This window comes from Vulpes lagopus, chromosome X, assembly GCF_018345385.1.
Source record: "Vulpes lagopus strain Blue_001 chromosome X, ASM1834538v1, whole genome shotgun sequence".
Classification (NCBI taxonomy): Eukaryota; Metazoa; Chordata; class Mammalia; order Carnivora; family Canidae; genus Vulpes; species Vulpes lagopus.
The window spans coordinates 42,332,384-42,352,673 of NC_054848.1; the positions used below are offsets into that span (position 1 = coordinate 42,332,384).

General features: G+C 49.8%; 1 protein-coding gene across 6 annotated transcripts; it reads right to left on the reverse strand.

Moving 5' to 3' along the window:
* Positions 1-803: 803 nt before the first annotated feature.
* Positions 804-19,317, reverse strand: GPKOW (G-patch domain and KOW motifs). 6 transcript variants are annotated; one of them, XM_041741493.1, is made up of 14 exons: positions 19,078-19,189; positions 18,789-18,976; positions 18,116-18,262; positions 8,498-8,947; positions 7,576-7,730; positions 7,352-7,476; positions 5,285-5,394; positions 3,911-4,124; positions 3,345-3,477; positions 2,586-2,712; positions 2,256-2,379; positions 2,095-2,164; positions 1,259-1,344; positions 804-1,166 (listed from the first exon to the last, which is right to left on the reverse strand). In XM_041741493.1, the coding sequence occupies exons 4-14, from the start codon at positions 8,671-8,673 to the stop codon at positions 1,032-1,034; spliced, it is 1,455 nt and encodes a 484-aa protein (XP_041597427.1). In that variant the 5' UTR covers positions 8,674-8,947; positions 18,116-18,262; positions 18,789-18,976; positions 19,078-19,189; the 3' UTR covers positions 804-1,031. The 6 variants fall into 6 exon arrangements, with proteins under 6 accessions (XP_041597427.1, XP_041597429.1, XP_041597428.1 ...); XM_041741495.1 differs by lacking the exons at positions 18,789-18,976; positions 19,078-19,189 and adding an exon at positions 19,194-19,317; XM_041741494.1 differs by lacking the exon at positions 18,789-18,976 and having other exon boundaries at positions 19,078-19,208.
* Between the last annotated feature and the right edge of the window lie 973 nt (positions 19,318-20,290).

Below are 20,290 nucleotides of genomic sequence, written 5' to 3' on the forward strand. Positions count from 1 at the left end.
ACTAAGATAGCATTGTCAATTATACCTTGACAATTAAAACATCTTTTTAAAAAAGATTTTATTAGAGTTGTAAGAATTTTAATGATAATTCAGTTACTTTTAAAAAATTTGCCAGCACTGTGCCATGTTCTGACAATGTCATGAGTTTATACCAGTGGTCTGGAACTGGATCTAACTCAGATACCATTTATTACATCAGCAACTTAGTGATTGGGATGATTTAGAAGCAACCATGCCTAAAGCTCTGGCTCCTCTTGCTGATTTTGTAGCTCAGCCCATTAAACAGGAAAAAGTTTAAGGACTGTCTGACAATAACCTTTTTGAGAGTCCAATTACCTGGAGCAATCAGAGAAATTCTACCTGGGATACACAAACCTTTTTTTTTTTTTTTTTACTTTTAAGCCAAAGTCTGTGGGCTAAAACAGGGGTGTCCCCAAACTAACTGGTTACAAACACACCCTATTTGTGGGTAGAAGCCTCCCTTTCCTCTGGACTCTCATCACTGGCTCAAGATGTTTTCTAGACATCTGGTCTAGACCAAGAGTAAAAGGGTAAAAGCATAGCTGTCACTAGATTCTTGCTCAGAAAGCTGTGCGAACATGTGGCATTATGGACTCTGTAATATCTGCTTAAGGGACAGACTGCGTAGCTTCGGTAGTCCAAGAATGAGCTCGTGAGCAGCAGATTTTTGACTTGTCTTGCCAGCCCATGCAGGGCAGTGGGGCTGAAGTCTGGAGCGGCTCCCACCTCAGCCAGCCCAGCTCCATGTCCATTCAGCTCAGTGCACATTAAGGATCTCATCATTTTACAAAGTTTGAGAAATGATTTTTATTACACACTGACTTCTGGAAAATACTAGGGTTTGTTTCGAGCCTCCCTGCTGGTCCGTCTGTCTCATGTCCTGCCCTTGCCCTGTCCTGGGGCCACAGTACAAGTGGAAGATGGAAGGATTACTGCTCCACCTCTGCAAAGACAGGCTTTTCATACTGTACAGAGCTGGCAGTGGCCTGGGGTGGGAGTGGGGCCACAGGTCAGTCTTCATCCGAATCACTGGGGCCCATGTACTGGCAGACAGCATCATAGTGAAGCTCCACCAGCTGATTCTCTCTCCGCAGCTGCACCAGAGCTCGGCTCCGTTCTCTGTCCCGGCCTAGTAGGCGGCCCACCTGGAGTAGTGATGGGTGAGGTCAGCAAGGCCAATCCAGACTCCAGGACAGCCCCTCATGCCCCTCACCCCATGCCCAGGTCTAGAACTCACCCTTCCAGCCTGTGGCCCCAGCACCACCATCACCCGGTTGCCTTCGACCTTGGGGACCAGGGTCTCCAGCATGTTTTCCTTCAGGCCTGCAGATGAGGAAAGGGGAGTGAGGCCCATGGCCAGGGCCAGCCCACCCAGGTCCTGTCAGAAGGCCTTTCCTGTATGCCTCAGAGCCATCCTGCACCCTGTTGACAGGTGGGAGTCCCCCTGCCCCACTCCAGCTCACAGGTGAGAACACCCAAGGAGCAGTTCCTAGAAATAACTATAATAGGGCACCAGGTGGCTTAGTCAGTTAAGCGTCTGCCTTCGGCTCAGGTCATGATCCCAGGGTCCTGGGATCAAGTCCCACATCAGGCTCCCTGTTTGGCAGGGAGTCTGGTTCTCCCTCTCCCTGCCACTCCCCGGGCTTGTGTGTATGCTCTCTCTCTGTCAAATAAATAAATAAAATCTTGGAAAAAAAAGAAGAAAGAACTATAAAAAAGGAGCACTTATGCACGAAGATGATGGGTGATGACAACAGATATCGTTTATTGTGCGCACATCATATGCCCTGCCCTGCACCGGGAGTTCAGTACACATCTGTACAAGGCCCAGTCCCCAGAGGGAGAAATAGCTCATTTCTATGCCAGTGTGCACAGGGGGAAAGAGCAGCTTAGATAATCACCATCACAGAAGTGCCTCGTATTCTGTCAAAAGATTCTGGGCTGTGCAAAATGCCTGAACTCTGCCTAACCTTCCAGCCTTTGCCTGCACCAGCCTCTTGGGTCGAAGACATCCTTCCTGTTCAGCCTCTAGGATGGATGATTAACACCCCAGTGGCCATCCCTCAGACTCACCTTCCAGGATCCGGCCTTCATCTGTTCGACACACACAGGTATCTGGGCTGAGGACATCTTCAATAGTCATCTGGAGAAAGGGTCATGGGATGTGAGAGTGTTACAGTTATGGGGGCCTAGTTCCGGGGGGGAGGGGGGAAGCCAGGCTGCAGGGTTCCTACCTTGGTGTTGTAATACTGGCCACCTTTGTGCTGCCTGTCCACAAAGCGCACACGCAGGTCCCTGTGCAACCAGTGCTGGCTCTGGGGACCTGCCTTCTCATTCTTGGCTGCGGGCTCCCCCTGTCTGCGGAAAGGGCCAACACAGGCTTAGCTGATGAGACACATGTTCTGGTCATCCCACAGTTGGCTGCTGTGAAACCCACCCCTGATGCCCTGATGTCATCCCTAGTTCCTTCTATGCGCCTGCCTTGCCCAGGAAGCCTTCTCTGACTGCTAGAATCCCTCCACAGTCTTGCCTTCTCCCCCAACCCCAGATGCCCAGGGTCCCACCGGTCGGGAAGGTGTTTCCGCTTCCTCTCTGAGTCCTCCCGCCATCTGGGGAGGTCCTGATCCCGGAGGGCCTTCCATGATGAGGCTGTTCCATTCTGTTGCCCTGGGGAAGTTTTGTTCATCTGGCCTGTGCAAGGGTGTGTGGGGAGAACCAGAAAGGAGCCTCAGTGTGCCATTCTCTTACCTGGCAGGCTACACCTTGGCCTCAGGCCACCTCCCACCTGCCTCAATGTCCCCTCCCACCATTACAACTTTGCCTATGCCATCAGAATGCTCTCCCCTTCCCCTCAACTGCTGGGGCTTCTTCCTCAGCCACTCCGAGGTGGGCTAGGGAATCCTGAGAGCTCCATCAGCACCAATATCTCATCTGTCAAACTGCCCCATCCTGCTGCCATGCCTAGAATGCCTTTCTCCTCGGGCATGGCCTAGTCCCGGCTGCCCTCACACCCAGAAGAAGAGAGGCTCATCACCTGGAACAGACAGAGACCTTCTGAGGATGAGAATAGGTTTCCACACCTGTTTTTTCTCCGAGAGGCTAAAGCCCCAGGGTTACTAGATCAGTTTTTCTTCAAACCGAATAAACCACTGATCTTCATTCTCACCTCCTGGATTCTGACCAGAAGTCACATCTGCCTGACAGACCACTGCCCCTCCCCTCTGCAGATCTGACACCCACCCAGCCTCACCCCCAGGGACAGGCCCCTACTGCCCCCTGGAATGTTTCTCCAACTCTCCCAGTTAGGTAAGAGGCACACTCACTGAGATCCAAGGTGTTCTTGTCAAACTCACGCTGGGAGACAGGGCGCAGGCAGTACTCACTAACAGTAACCATGCGGTTCCCCACGGCCAGGCGAACCATGGCCCGAACATTGTCAGGATCTAGGCCTTCTACCTGAAGCGTTGGGGAGGACGAAGTTAGGCAGGGTCTGAGTGGACTAAACTCACATTCCTAGGACCGAACTGTCCACTCTTACCTCCTATAAGCCTGACCCCTGTGTCTCCCCCACCAGACTGACCCAAGGCCTGGGCCTGGGCCTGCTTCATGTGTCTCCCCTACCAGACTGTGTGGCCTGGATATATTTTAAAGAACTTAAGCCTCAGGAACATTTGGCACATACGGCCATTCTCTCTTTTAGTTGGAAACTGAGACTCAGAAAGGCCCAGCAAGTGGTTCTGAGTTACCAAATGAGGTAGCAAGCCAGGCAGGCCTGAAAGACAAGGACTTCCAGCCTTTCCACCCTAAGCCCAATTCTTCCTCCCTCTGACCCTCACATCAAACTTCCCTGCTGCCTGTCTTGGGCTCTAGGCATAGCTTGGTTCCTTACCTTCCCATAGAGGCCTCGGTGAGGGCCAGAAAGAACCACCACAGCTCCTCCAGGCACCAGTCCTTGAGGCTGGTCTTCCTTAGCCTTCTCTTGCTCTTCATCTGGCTTTGGCAGGTGGTGGGGGCCAGTGGGGACTAGGGCCTGGACCTCATTCAGGTTGGCACCCAGCCCTAACCCCTTTGGCCTCAGTAAGTTGAGACGGGGCTTCACCACTCTGCAGGCAACACAGTATATGAGCTTATTGGGCTGGGGAGGGGAGGAATGCAAGTCTTCAGTGTCCCCCTACCGCCACCCAAATCCCACCCCATCAACATACTCAAGAATATCCTTCCCTATCTCACATTAGGACTGTTTTTATTTTTTTTAAGATTTTATTTTATTCATGAGAGACACAGAGAGAGCAAGAGAGGCAGAGACACAGGCAGAGGGAGAAGCAGGCTCTATGCAAGGAGCCCGACGTGGGACTCGATCCTGGGTCTCCAGAATCACACCCCGGGCTGAAGGCAGGCACTAAACCACTGAGCCACCGAGGGATCCCAGGACTGTTTTTGATCTACAGAAAAACAATTTCATTTGGTCCAACCTAATAACACACTGGGTATACCATCTATTACATATTATTTACAGCAGGATCTGAGGCAGATCTCTGTGATTTTGATTACAATACCCTAATATTTCTACAGGGGAAATCATACAAATATTCACACCAAGTAGGAGAAACAGACTATAAAATGCTCTGTGTCAATTCAGGTCATGTGTGGCTACTAAATGGTTTATGAAAAAATGTTTGAAAAAAAATGTTTGGTTTTCAGAATTCTTTGGAGTTCAGAAAACTGAGAAGGGATCAAAAGTCTGTGTGATAATAGCAAATGTTTCATCTATGTTTATTTTGGGCCAGGGCCTGCTATAAGTGCTTTATGTACATAATTTCATGTAATTCTGCAACAGATATGGGAAGTCAGTATTGTCACTATCCTCATTTTTCAGATGAGGAAGCTAATGCTCAGAAAGGTAACCCCGTACAGAAGGGATCCCGTTACAGAGTTTCAAAGAGCAAACAGGAGGGATGCCTGTGTGGCTCAGCGGTTGAGCATCTGCCTTCAGCTCAGGGCGTGGTCCTGGGATCCAGGATGGAGTCCCGCATTGGGCTCCCTGCATGGAGCCTACTTCTGCTCCCTCTGCCTATGTCTCTGCCTCGTTCTCTGTGTCTCTCATGAATAAATAAATGAATCTTAAAAAAAAAAAAAAACAAACAAAGAGCAAACAGGAGACTGAAACAGTTGCAGAAAGCTTCTGGTTCTGGATGAGCAGTAACCCACGGGGGTCTTGTTCACTGCCCTGTCTGCTGCCCCTTGCCCCCACCCCAGAACTCACAGATTGAAGGTGCGGCCAATGCCCTCACCAGGCTTCCAGCCCATGCCTCGTAACATGGCCAGCCCATAGGCCTCTACGGGGACTGCCTCGTAATCAGCTTCCTCTGGCACCTACAAATTCAGGCAAAGGAAGGACAGTCAGGCTTGGCCCGTGGTGGGCCCTCTGAAGCCTGCTTACCCAATGAGTGACCCTTAGTGCTTTTCCAGTAAGCTCAAGGTTAGTTTTGATTTCCTCTTGCTGTCCCTCACTTTACTCATCCATGTTGTCCTTCAACAAATAATTATAAAGCACCTATTCTGTGCCAGGTACTGACACAGTGATGAGGATAACCAAAACAGACAAAAATCCCTGATCCTGCCCTGTGGGGATGACATTCTAGTTGTAGACATACAATTTAAAAAATACATATAAAAATACATAAAACGTGGCATGTCAGGTAGTGGTAAGTTATATGAAGAAAAATGAGGCAGTTTAAGGGGATGCAGAGGGATGCAGAATAGAGTATCACGGAGTTGATATCTGAGCAGAGACCAGAAAGAGATGACAGTGGGGGCCATAATGATATGAGAAGCATGAAGGATAGGTGGGTAGCCCAAGCAGAGAGAACAGTAAGAGCAAAGGCCCTGTGGCAGAACAAGTCTGGTATGTGGTAAGAGCATCATGAAGGTCAACCTGACTGAGAAAGAGGTGGAGGCAGAGGGGCAGTGAAAGATTAATCAGGAGTTCTGGGCTGGAGCCACAGGAGGGTGGCTTCCACAAGGGGTCCCAGTGAGGAAGTTACTGCAATAATCCAGATGAGAGATACTGGTAGCTCAGACAAGTGGTAGGAGTGGTGATGGTGAGAAGTGATCAAATTCTGGATGTATACTGCAAAGGGAGATGACAGGATTTTGCTGAAAGACTGCATATGGGGTATGAAATAAAGAGGGAAGTCAAAAGAGACTCTAAGGTTTTTAGGCCAAGTGAGAAGAAGGATGGGGTGGAGCTGTGATCAGCTGAGATGTAAAAGGCTGGAGAAGGAGAGAATATGAGAGAACTGAGGCCAAAGCAGGAACAGGATGGAAAGTGAAGTGAAGGTCTTTTTTTATGATCAAAGAAGCCAGAAGACAGGTGAAGGCCAACAAGAACAGCTCAGTCGAAAGAGAGGATGGTCTGGGGCTGTAGGAGAATTAGGCCCCAAAGAAGCATTGCTAAAACATTGTGAATAAAGAGGTGAAGAGTGGAGTCCATGGGTATAAAAGACAGACTTGGTTGCTTCTGTAGACACTCCCCTCACTTCTGTTGTCTATCACATTCCATCCTCACTCCCTCAATTCTTTTCTTCCCTCCTCTCTCAATTCCTTATACTCACTCTAGACACACGGCGGGTTGCTTCACTGATGGACCCACACCACATTGACTCCCTGCCACCACGCCACTGCTTGGGGTTGTTGCTGCCATTAGTACTCACCCTGCTCTTCCCTCACTCACTAACCCTACCTGTCCTTCCAGACCTCACTCCTACCACTCTGGTCTGACTGGCCATCATTTCTAGCCTGCACTACTGTTCTCTTTGCTTTCTATTCTGTTCTGCTCACACTAGCCAGAGATCTTGTCAAATCTTAAGTTTTGACCCCTCTCTGCTCAGAACCCTCTCATGGCTCTCATTTCATTCAGGATAAAAGCCAAAGTCCTCACCATGGTCCACAAGGCCCTGCTTAGTTTAGCCCCTGCCACTTCTGACTTCATATTCTTCTCCTCCCCTTCATCCATTCTACTCCAGCTACACTGGTCTTCTTGATGTTCCTCAAACACTCCAGGCTGAGTCTACCCTTAGGATCTTTGCATTTCCTGTTCCCTTTGCCCCTCATCTTGTTCAGATAATCCCAGAATGCAAGTGTTTTCCACACCTCAGTATCTTGATTCATTTGTTAATGCTTCCCAAAAAAGACAGAAGGAGGAAGGGATAGGCAGCAGGCCTGTAGCACGCACACAGACTGTACCCCCTGCCCCACTGTATGCAAAGAGGCAAGTCTGGCAGACAGGGCAAAGGGAGGCTGGGGCAGGAGGAATTAGGGGCCAGCTCACTGTCTCAGCCCGGGGTTCGCTGTCTGCCCCTTCCCCGTTAGGAATGCATCCTTTCTGGATCATGGGGATAGCAAGCGTGGGGTCGATACCCGAATTCTCTCTCTCCTCCAGGGACTTCTTGGAGTCTAAGGAAGAATGGGAGGGAGCAATGAGGTCCCACCCTATCCTTCCATTTTCCTCCCCCACTTCCTTCACAGGGGGATGGTGAAGAGGGGATCACTCACCCTCAATGAGCTCCTTCACAGCCTGGGACAGCACTCCATCCATCAAGGCCTCAGTATTTGTGGATGGCCCAGGAGCTTGGGTTGGTGGCTGCCTGCGATGGCCATTCTGGATCAAAGGGATGATGAGATCCTTGGGGGTTTCTGAGGGCTTCACACTGATGTGGACACAGAAGCATGAAGTTGGGAGAGTAGCACATCAGTGGGTTTTGAGCCACACTCCTCCCTTCAGAGAAAACACAAGAGCCAAACTCACCCCCCCCATCTGACCACACCCTCTGTTCTCCTGTGAGTCTCTAATGCTGCTTTCTTTGGATTCTCTCCCTCACCCCCAACTCTTAAATGTCAGTGCCTTTAAGGAATCAGCCTTCAGTCTTGGACCTTCTGCTCATCCCAACACCCACTTCCATGGCCTTCACAATGACTCACAAATCACCATCCTCAGCCCAGATTCTCCCCAGTTCCAGGCTCCCCATCAACCTCCTCCTGGATGGTTGATTCTCTTCTGGAAGTCTCACTCTCTAACTGTCTTTTCCAAATTAACCTGATGATGGCCTCCCCAAATCTGAATCTGCCAATCCACCCCGTTCCCCACACTAGAGAAGCTCCACCGCTTCAGCTGAGACCCTAGCGGTCCTGTCATTCTTCACTCCTTTCCCTCTCTCAGAACGCCCACACTTCAGGGTCCCCAAATTCTAGACACACCCTCTCAGGAATACATCCTTTTTTCTCAAACGCCATGGCTTTTAGGCCCAATTTCTCCACCTCTCCAGTCACACACTCCCGCCTTCTCGCCTCCATGAATTTCCTCAGGCTGTGCTTCAGGCTTTCCAGGCCACTGCCACCTAAACAATCAACTCAGATTCCACCCTCCCATTGCACCCACCAAACCGAATTCCAAGGGATGAAAGACCCGGCGCTTCACCTTTGCAGCTCCCTCCCTTCCACAGTCTTCAAGAAATCCTTCTCCTCTGGAGCCGCACCCGCGTCGTCTACCGGGTCCGCCAGCCGTCTCCGGGCGGTTGTGCGACTGAAGCTGAATGAAATTGGGGCAGCGGAGGATCCAGCCGGCCGCAAAAGATACTCCTCGGGATCCGCCATCTTGCCCCTCTTTCCCAGGCGAGTGCGCTGCTTGCTGGGAAGTTTAGTTTAGGTTCAGTTTGAAGGTGGCCTGACGAAGAGCGCTCGAACTACCTTTCCCATAAAACACTGCGTCATCGGCAGGCGTAGGAGGAAAAAGGGACTTTCGGAAGTAACTCTTGCTCTTTTTCTTTCATAGGAGCGCGTCATGCCAAGCATAAAGGGAAATATAGTTCTTCGGTGAGGTAGGTGTGGCAGAGTTGAATTCATTCTTGCCTGGTGTGTTCATTCCTTCCTATAGGCGGTCGACAAGTATTTATTAGTTGCTTACTGTGTGCACATTACACAGGGGGAATGGAAGTGTAGATAAAATATATCCTTACGAAAAAAATCTGTGAGTGCCAGCTGTGCACAATAACAAATAGACATGTAAATGGTGCCTACAGATGTCAGATTTAACACACAACTAGATCTGGATTCAAATTTTAATAAAATAGACACCCTCTTCTAGAGGCTGGTAGTCCGGTGGGGAACAATAACACTTGAACAGATATTAAAAATATATATAGGGCAGCCCGGGTGGCTCAGCGGTTTAGCGCCGCCTTTGGCCCGGGGCGTGACCCTGGAGACCCGGGATCGAATCCCATGTTGAGCTCCCTGCATGGAGCCTGCTTCTCCCTCTGCCTGTGTCTCTGCCTCTCTCTCTGTGTCTCTCATGAATAAATAAAATCTTAGAAAATACACACACACACACACACACACATACATACACACAGTTGACTCTTGAACAATGCAGGGGTTAGGAGGGCCAATACCCTGTCCCCACAGTTGAAAATTTGCTGGTAACTTTTGACTCCTCACAAACTTACTTACTAACACCCTACTGTTGACTGGAAACCTAATGATAACACAAACAGTAGATTAACACATATGTTGTTTGTTACATGTAGTATTATTTTTCTGTTGTTTTTAGGGGCTTTTTGTTTTGTTTTGTTTTTAAGTAGGCTCCACACCCAACGTGGAGCCCAGGGAAGAGCCTGAACTCACAACCCTGAGATCAAGACCTGATCTAAGATCAAGAGTCTGCACTTAACCAACTGAGCCACCCAGGCCTTTTGTATGTTACACGTATCATACACTGTATTCTTTTGTATACAGTATTCTTAAGAATAATCTAAGAAGAAAATGAAAATGTTATTAAGAAAATCATAAGTGGGGGGATCCCTGGGTGGCTCAGTGGTTTAGCGCCTGCCTTCGGCCGGGGGCGTGATCCTGGAGACCCGGGATTGAGTCCCATGTCGGGCTCCCTCCATGGAGCCTGCTTCTCCCTCTGCCTGTGTCTCTGCATCTTTCTCTGTGTCTCTCATGAATAAATAAATAAAATCTTAAAAAAAGAAAAAGAAAAAGAAAATCATAAGGGGGTACCTGAGTGGCTCAGTTAAGTGTCTGCCTTTGGCTTAGGTCATGATCTGAGGTTCCTTGGATGGAGCCCCGTGTTGAGCTCCCTGCTCAGTGAGGAGTCCGCTTCTCCCTCTCCCTGTTCCCCCACTCATGTTCTCTCTCTCTCATAAATAAATAAATAAATAAATAAATAAATAAATAAATATTTTAAAGATTTTATTTATTTATTCATGAGAGAGACACACACACAGAGGCAGAGACATAGGCAGAGGGAGAAGCAGGCTCCTCACAGGGTGCCCGATGTGGGACTCGATCCCCGGACTCCAGGATTACACTCTGAGTGGAAGTCAGACACTCAACTGCTAAGCCACCCAGGCGTCCCAATAGAATGTTTTTTAATAAAGAAAATTATAAGGAGGAGAAAATACATTTATAGTACTCTAATGTATTTACTGGAGAAAATCCTGGTATAAATGGCCCCGTGCAGTTCAAAGCCATGTTGTTCAAGGGTCTACTGGAGTTCCTACTGTTACTCAAAACTATGTCCACCTCTTGGTGGATATGGAGCCAAACATACATCCAAGCAAAGAACAGTAAGGAAAAGGTAGGGTTTACTTGCAACAAGTGAAGAAGAACACTGAGGATATTTCCCAAAGCACTATCTCCCTCAACAACAAAAGTGGGGAAATTTTAAACTAAAGGTCCATATATATTCGTGGAAGGGCTTGCAAAATAGGGAATTCAGCATGGAATTGGGGCAAAAGTCACCCTAAGTCACTGAGTCTAAAGTTAATTGAAGTCATGAGAGTTGGCAAGGGTCAGCATCATCAATTCTCTGGCTCCAGTGGGTCCAGTATTTGAGTGCTCAAAGGGGCTTAAGTTCTGCAAAGATGACTCAGAATATGTGTTAGGTCAGTCTTTACTTTTGAATCAGCATTGGGAGTTTTACCACCGATTTATTGTCTTTGATAGGCTTAGGCTGTCTCCTGGCCTGATAGTGCCTGTTTGTTCTCACATTTTTTTGTTTCCTTCAAATCATTATCTGCTGATGTTTATTCTTATGCAATTTCAACACATCTCAGGATGTTCTGCAAGAAATGTGCTTTGGGTAAGTAGTGCTGGTCAAGCATAGATTACAAGATGGTCAGGGGCCCCAAATGACTTTTCTTATGTTGAGAAAGCTTTGCCTCACCTTTCTTTTTCCAGGGATCCCTAACTATCTCTGCTTATACTACCAACATTAAATATGTTGTGAGAACTAGGTTCTAAGGTTTTGAAAGATTAATGAGACAAATTCCTCTTGTCTAGGACCATAAAGAGGGAAAATGAAAGGGCCCCATGAAGGGCTGTTTTTTGAAGGACTGCTTTTTTGCCCCTTTTCCTGCTTCTATTCTTGCTAGGACCAGCACACCCCTTTACACATTCCTTTTAGTATAAATAACGTATGTTCTCCTTGTATGGATCAAATAGCTAATAATTTCTTTGTGGTCTTCCAGCATAATACATAACTTCTAAGGAATGACTAGGTGAGGCCATCATGTGTATATTCCAGACCACTGGAGCTAGACATCTTGATGCCAAGCCCCCCTAGCTCCAAGGAATTAGTGACTTATGGAGGACATCTGGACCCTTCTTATTCTGACCAGTTCCAGGGTGCCTGAGAGGACACTTACATCACACCACAATCCTCCATAAAAGCCTCAGACCCAAGCAAAAACAAGACACTCTCCTTTCCTTTCTGAGTCTTCCAGACACTCTGTAACTACGCTCACTCTATATCTTCAATAAACTCTGCTTTTACTTTCTCTTGGCTCACATTTGATTGCTATCCTGTGTGAAACCAAGGACCCTCTTGGCTGGTCCTGGGATCACCTCTGGATCCTCAGACCCAGCCTGCCTACATCATTAAGAGTCTGGAAAATAGAAGACTGATACTTAGTCACCAGAAAGAATAATAGAAATCTGCCAAAAATTCGTCCCAAGGAAATCATTAAAGATATGCAAAAAGAGGGCAGCCCGGTGGCTCAGCAGTTTTTTTAAAAGATTTTATTTACTTATTCATGAGAGATACAGAGAGGCAGAGACACAGGCAGAGGGAGAAGCAGGCTCCACGCAGGGAGCCCGACATGGGACTTGATCATGGGGCTCCAGGATCATGCCCTGGGCTGAAGGCGGCGCCAAACCACTGGGCCACCAGGGCTGCCCAGCTCAGCAGTTTAGTGTTGCCTTGGGCCCAGGGTGTGATCCTGGAGACCCAGGATCTAGTCCCACAGGCTCCCTGCATGGAGCCTGCTTCTCCCTCTGCCTGTGTCTCTGCCTCTCTCTCTGTCTCTCTCATGAATAAATAAATGAAATCTTAAAAAAAAAAAAGATATGCAAAAAGATGTTTTAAGTTTATTTGAGAAATCCCTATAGGGGATCCCTGGGTGGCTCAGCGGTTTAGCGCTTGCCTTTGGCCTAGTGCGTGATCCTGGAGTCCCCGGATTGAGAACCACATCGGGCTCCCTGTGTGGAGCCTGCTTCTCCCTCTGCCTGTGTCTCTGCCTCTCTCTCTCTCTCTTCTCTTTGTGTCTCTAATGAATAAATAGATAAAATCTTTAGAAAAAAATAAAAAGGAAATCTCTATACCCAGGTGTGGAGGCCGAGAAAAATCAAGGCCATTCCACCTCAAGTTTAACATTAGCACAAGTACAGCCATCTTAGGCCCCTGTGAATAACAGCTGAACTTTATAGGAAAAACTGCAGAATGTCCCCATGTCCTCACAGGGAATACCATATCAGAAAGACAACAGAGCCCATGCCCGTGGTAGAAAGTCCCATATTAGAATGAGAACAGAGCTCAATGCCCTTGAAAGCCCCATATCAGAATGTAAACAGAACTTGAGAAATTCCTCCACCCTTCTGAAAATCCCCTAGACCAGCCCTTAAAACTAAGCTGAAACCCACCTCGGGGTCCAAGTCCCTGCTCTGCTGTGTCGGGTATACTTGGACCCAAGCTCGAGCTTGCTAATAAACCCTCGTGTGTTTGCATCAGTGTCGGCTCCTTGGTGGTTTCTCGGATTCGCAATCGGGCACAACACAGGCACCTGGCTGGCTCAGCTGGAGGACCATGTGACTCTTGATATCAGGGTGGTGAGTTCCAGGCCCATGTTGGGTGTAGAGATTACTTAAAAAAATAAAATCTTGGGACACCTGGGTGGCTTAGCGGTTGAGCATCTGCCTTCAGCTCAGGGCATGATCCTGCAGTCTGGGGATCAAGTCTCACATTGGGCTCCCTGCATGGAGTCTGCTTCTCCCTCTGCCTCTGTCTCTGCCCCTCTCTGTGTCTCTCATGAATAAATGAATAAAATCTTTTTAAAAAATAAAAATCTTTAGGGTCACCTGGGTGGCTCAGTCATTTGAGCACTGGCTCTTGATTGCAGCTCTAGTCATGATCTCAGGGTTGTGAGATTAAGCTCTGCATGGGCTCCACACTCAGCACAGTCTGCTTAGGTCTCTCCCTCTCCCTCTCCTTCAGCCCTTCCCCCAGCCTGCGCACCATAAATTAATTAATTAATTAATCTTTAAAAATTAAATCTTTAAAAAAAACAAAGTAATCTATATCCAACATGGGGCTTGAACTCACCACCCTGAGATCAAGAGTCATATGCTCCTGAATGAGCCAGCCAAGCGCCCATGAAAATATATTTTTAAATATTTATTTTAGAGAGGTGGGGAGGAAGGGTAGAGGGAGAGAATGACAAGCAGACTCTCCACTGGTTGGGGAGCCCAACATGGAGCTCCATCCCACAACCCCCAGATCATGACCTGAGCTGAAATCAAGAGTCAGCCACTTAACTAATCCACCCCAGCACCCCAAACAGATTTTTACATGAGATTCATCATAGTATCATTTATTGTAGCCCAAGATTGAAGACTAAATGAACAACAGGAGGGGATTGGGCAAATGAATTATAGCACATTCCTTGGATGGAACACATATACTAGAAACTTTAAATATGAAGCTGTAAATATACTTAAAGTGGAAAAAAATTAAAAAATAAAAAATAAAAAAAAGAAAGTGGGACATAATCACAATATTCAGAAAGTAGAATATGATGATGGGTCACAGGATGGTCTTGAAAACAGGAAACAGCATTGTGCCCAAGATTGCGAATCCGAGAAACCACCGAGGAGCCGACACCGATGCAAACACACAAGGGCTTATTTACAAGCTCGAGCTTGGGTCCAAGTATACCCGACACAGTGGAGCAGGGACTTGGACCCCGAAGTGGCTTACAGCTGGGTTTTTTATAGGCTGGTCTAGGGGATTTCCAGAAGGGGTGGAAGAATTAGGCTGGTCTAGGGGATTTTCTACCATGGGCGTGGGCTCTGTTGTCTTTCTGATATGGGATTCTCTGCCGAGGGCAATTCTGAGCTCTGTTGTCTTTCTGATATGGGATTACCGCCGAGGACATTGAGGACATTCTGCAGTTTTTCCTGTAAAGTTCAGCTCTTATTCACAGGGGCCTAAGATGGCTGTACTTGTGTTAATGCTAAACTTTAGGTGGGATGGCCTTAATTTTTCTCGGCCTCCCCAACAGTAATCAATCTCGTGGCCATTTTTCTAGGCTTAGAAGCCCTGGGCATCCTTAAAGACACCTAGCAGGGCAGCCCTGGTGGCGCAGGGGTTTGGCGCTGTCTGCAGCCTGGGGTGTGATCCTGGAGACCCAGGATCGAGTGCCACATAGGGCTCCCTGCATGGAGCCTGCTTCTCCCTCTGCCTGTGTCTCTGCCTCTCTCTCTCTGTGTCTATGAATAAATAAATAAAATCTTAAAAAAATAAATGAAAAACCTTTAAAAAAAAAAAGACCTAGCAGATAAAGACTACAAAGCAGCATTTATAAATGTCAATCTAAATAAAGAGGCAAACTGGGGCAAGCACAAAAAGATGAGTTTATTTGGGAATAGCAGAGAAATTGCGATTCTGGACACCCAAACTGTAGGAAGCTACAGATGAGTCCCAAATTCCAATTCCTCTGCTATTCCCAAATAAGCTCATTATCGTGAGCTTGCCCCAGTTTACCTCTCTTTAGGCTGACATTCCTGGGAGTCAGGTGGGATCCAAAGGAGATGACCTCCAAAGAATGATGATTCAGGGAATCAAGGGAGGTACCCGCATGGAGCCTCTTGCACTCATCATCACTTTCACAAGTCACGGTCTATTTCCAGTTTGATGAGTCTCTTCAAGGATTCTGAACACCTTCCCTTTGATTGAGTTTTCCAACTTTATTCAGGATCTGTATAAAGACAATCTTTTTTTGTTGAGTACTTGTTTCCCTTAGTACTAGTATGTTTGGTGAGTATTCCTTTGTTTTATTATTGGAAGCACATCAGAATTTTGGTATAATTCCTTTGGAATTCTTAGGAGTGTTAAAAAGAAAGCCATAGGCTCTAGGTGGAGTCACTTGCCCTCAGGGCAATAAACCAAGAATTAATTGTAACTTCAACCTTTTCAGGAATGGAATTTTAAACCAATTAATCTGGAATTTTCTGGCCTGCACCAAAGAGGTAATCTTCACGTGGGGCCTTCTCATTCCTCAAAGGAAGATCAGGTAATCTGGATGATAAGAACTCCCTTGCCCCACCTTTCCCCATAAGCAGAAGCGACCTTGCCTGAAATAGTACTTCCTTTTCTTTGGCTAATGAATTCTTGCCCTATCTTCCTTCCTATAAAAACCTTCCACTTTAGGGTGCCCGGGTTGCTCAGTCGCTTAAGTGTTAGACTCTCAATTTTGCTCAGGTCATGATCTCAAGGTCCTCCATGCTCAGCGAGCAGTCTACTTCTTTCCTTTTCTGCCAACCCCTCCCTCTGTCCTGTGCACTCTCTCCCTAAAATGAAAAAAATCTTTCAAAAAAAGACCTATTTTGTTTACCTCATCTCAGACGTCTCTACTTCTTAGGTGGGATGCTCACCAGTTCATGAGTTGCTTAATAAAACCAATTAGGGGCACCTGGGTGGCTCAGTGGTCAAGTGTCCGCCTTTGGCTCAGATCAGATCCTGGGGTCTTGGGATCCAGTCCCAGTTCGGGCTCCCCGCAGGGAGCCTGCTTCTCCCTCTGCCTATGTCTCTGCGTCTCTCATGGATAAATAAATAAAACCTTTTAAAATAAACAAATAAAATAAATCTTCACATTTACTCAGTTGATTTTTCCCTCCTTAGTGGGTATTAGAATTTGAAAAAAGGTTTGGCAAGGTTACAGGATAGAAGATCGATATGCAAAAATCCATTGTGTTTCTATAGACAAGATGAAATAAAGAAAATAATTCCATTCACAGTAGCCTCAAAATAAGATACCCAGGAATATATTTAAAAGAAGAACTGTAGAAATTGTGTTGTGAAAACTACAAAATATTGTTGAAAAAATTTTTAAAAAACCTAAGTAGGGACTCCTGGGTGGCGCAGTGTTTGAGCATCTGCCTTTGGCTTAGGTCAGGTCATGATGCCAGGGTCCTGGGACCAAGTCCCCACATTGGCTCTCCGCGGGGAGCCTGCTTCTCTCTCTGCCTGTGTCTCTGCCTCTCTGTGTCTCTCATGAGTGAATAAATAAAATCTTAAAAAAAGACATAAGTAAATGAAGAGACAATATTGACTCAGGGCCAGTGCGAGATTCTCAACCTGGCCCTGTTGATTACACTCCTCCAGCTCCCATCCTCCTCTGCCACCCTTTCCCCCAATCTGTGCCCCCCAAGATTCACTAAGGAAGTCTCCAGCGCCATTAACTGTTCAAGCTCACCAGAAGTATCCACAGGTTTTTCACATTTTTCTGTATTTGTCACACTAGGAAGTCTGTGAGAGGCAAGAGAGGCAAGAGAGGCAAGAAGGTCTTGGGACAAGTGACTAAGACATAATTGTCCTTACAATTACAGCATGCTAAAGGCTAGTGTAAGGAAGAGGCTAAGAAAGTTGTCGGTGACTTACCTTTTTAAAAAAAAAAAAATTTTATTAATTCATTTGAGAGAGAATAAGCAGGAGGAAGAGAAGCACAGTACCTGCTGAGCAGGGAGCCCTGCAGGGGAGCTGGATCCCAAGAAAGAGATAATGACCTGAGGTGAAGGCAGACGCCCAACATCTAAGTCACCCAGGCGCCTCCACTTTTTTAAAAATATATTTTATTTGAGAGATAACAGAGACCAAAAACGGGGAGAGAGGGAGAAGGCTCCCCGCAGAGCAGGGAGGCCCACGCGGGTCTTGATCTCAGGACCCTAGGATCATGCATGAGCTGAGCGAATGGACTAAGCAACTCAGGGGCCCCTGACTTTGCTAACATTGGCACAAGCCCCTAAATTTACATTCTAGCCTCAGCTCTTCCAACTCACGTCCAGACTCGACCACAATTTAAGTACCTAGGCAGTGCGCAATTCTCCAGCTGTCACACAAACAACTACCCAGAACCCCCCATCTTAAGGAATCCTGGGCCCGGCTATTGAAGGCACCTCCAGACACTCCTATAGTCCTCTAATAACACGAAGATCCCGCTCCTCATATTACACCCTTAGGTCGTCCCCGGACGGCGGCGCAAGGCCAGATTGGGCTCCTGAATTTCCCAGGCTCCGCCCTCTAGTTAGCCTATAAACTTCAACCCATTCCTGACGCCTCGAATCCCGCCCCCTCGCGTTTATAGACTCCACCCCCCCTAGGGTGGACTCCTTTCCAGGCACGGCCCTCAGCCGACTGCCCGCCCCCAACACCCTGCAGGCCCCACCTCTTCAGAAATGCCATTCGAAGCCCCACTGACAGGGATAACCATCCAGCCTCGCACCCACGACTAACCATGCAACATTCGCCTACCGCAATAACCTTCCCTGGGTCACCTCCCGGAGAAATATTCTAGGATGACGCCAAGGCTCCGCCCCCGCGAAGCTCCCTCCGAGTCCCGCCCCGCCTCCAGCCCTGCCCACTGGCCCCGCCCAGGGGAGTAACTAACCATCCCGGGCCTGCCACTTCAGGAGCTGGCTCCACTCAGACCCCGCCCCCCGGAGGCTCCGCCCCGCCCCGCCCCGCCCCGCCCCTGACACGCACCCGCCTTCGGGCGCAGGCGCAATGTGGCACCTGTCCTGCGTACCAGCGCCGCCACGTCGGCCGCAGCCCGGGCCGCCAGGGGGCGCGCGTCCAGCCGCGCCAGGAGCTGCCGTGCTCTGGGGTCCGCGGGCAGGGGAGGGCCCCGGCCTGCGCGGGTGGAAAGAACAGGTCAGCGCCCGCCCGAGCCTCGGCAAACCCCCTACGCTCCACGACGTCCGAAGACCTAGAATGCCCCTAAGATCTTCCGAGCCCCCCGACCATTCCCTCATAGTTCCGGAGGTCGCCCGCTGCCCGTCTCGACTCCCGCGACCCCCGACCGTCATAGGAATGCCCGTAGATCCCCGCCTGCCCCCACGAAATCCCTGGACATCGCTAGCTGATCGAAATATTCCTGGACACTTCCCGACACTCTGGGACCATCTCTGCAGGGCTCCGACCGCCCCCACATAACACCAGATTCCAAACTCTTCCCGCACGGTAGCCAGAGGGACCCCGATTCTGCCAGATGTCCTGAAAGAAGACGGCCCGCCCCCGCTGTGGCCCCGGCACCCCCCGATTCCCCTTCCGGATATCCTAGGCGACCTTGATGGCCCACGTAGCTCCAGTTGCCCCTCCATTTATCCCCAGAGGCCCCCCCCCCGCCTGACCCCTCCCTCCGCAGTTCGCTACACACCCTGAGTGCCCCGGTGTCCCCAGCGGCCCCGGGCAGACCCCTCTGGCACATCTCCCCGGGATTCCTGAGAGCCAGCCCCCGGGTCTGGGGCGCAGCCCCACGGTGCGGGTGCGGGTGCGGGTGCAGGTCCAGGACCCGGAGCCCAACCCGGGTCACCGCTTGGGCGCCAGGGCTGCTTTGTTTACCACCTGTCGCAAGGAAAAAGTGAGAAGCAGACAGGCGGGGCGAGGGGTGGCAAGGACGCGCCCAATCCCTCCCCTCCCCACCCCACCCCACCCCACCCCCGTACCTCCTCTGCTCCCCTTAGGGTCCGTGGCGCCCCCTGCGCGCGGCTCCATGACCCGAAGTCGGCAGGGTGGACGCAAGGCCGCCGGCGACGCGTTTTGAGCGCCTGGGCGCACTCACCTGGCGGCCCGCCCAGGCCTGGATGCAGCTGCGGCCGGCCGGTCCCGTGCCCGGCGCCCCGACCCGCGCGGTGACCTACCTGGCCGCCAGCGAGGAGGCCTGGCTGTGGGAGGCAGCGCGAGCGCTTGGCCTCGCTCGGCCTCAGGCGCCGCCTCTGTTATCCCAGGAGCCTGAGCTGGGCTCCTCTTTCCACCCAGGACGTGCTGTCAGTCCACGAGCGAGAAGGGGACGTCGAGGCCCAAAGAATTCTGTTAAGGGCCTCGCCCGAGCTCTTGACGACTAAACACGGGGATGCAGAAGTGGGGCCCAGCTTGCCAGGGAACTCTGCGGCCTCCAGCGGAGCTTGGCTCCTAGTAGGGCACTGAGTAAACTTGCAGGGGATGTTTCCTACTTGGGAATTGGAAGAGTCTGTTGGGCTGGGCAGGGGGGAGCCCTTGGAGCCTTGGGGGCCATGGGAGGGGTTGGGGCCTTGAGCATGATAGCGTTGGGGAACTCAAAAAGCCGGGAAGGGCAGGTGCCCTGGACACTGGAGTGGCGGTAGGGGGCCGCCCAACCTGAGGAGGTTGGGAAGGGCCCGGGGGTGGGAGGGGATGCCAGCCAATGAGGGGAGAAATCAGATCCCGCTTAGGTATTAAAACTGGGGGTGTCCTGAAGGCAGAGGTCCCCGAGGGAGGAGCCCTTGGGCAAGTGCTCCTCACTGTAGTGGAAGGAAAAATGGGGTGCAGTGAGAGAGAGCCCCCGACCACCACTTTGTGGAGGCAGAAACTGGAGGGCCTCGGGGTTCAGATGCCTTCCTGGCCAGGGCCCCACAGCCAACCCAACAGCAGCCCGGGCCTCGGGCAGCTTACCCCCAACCTTCACTGGGGCTGTGACTGTTCACTATGGGCTGTGGAACACTCTGTTTCCTGACGTCCATTCTGGGTGGCGGGGCAGCCTCTCCTGTCCACCTTTCAGGGGCCTGGTGTTGTCACAGGTGAGAGGTGTGTTGAATGGTCCCTGCTTCCCTCCCTCCTACAATCTCTTGGCCCTTTCACCTCTGATCTGACTTTGTCTGGGGGGTGGGAGCAGCGGGGGGGGTCGGGGGGAACACTGGACCT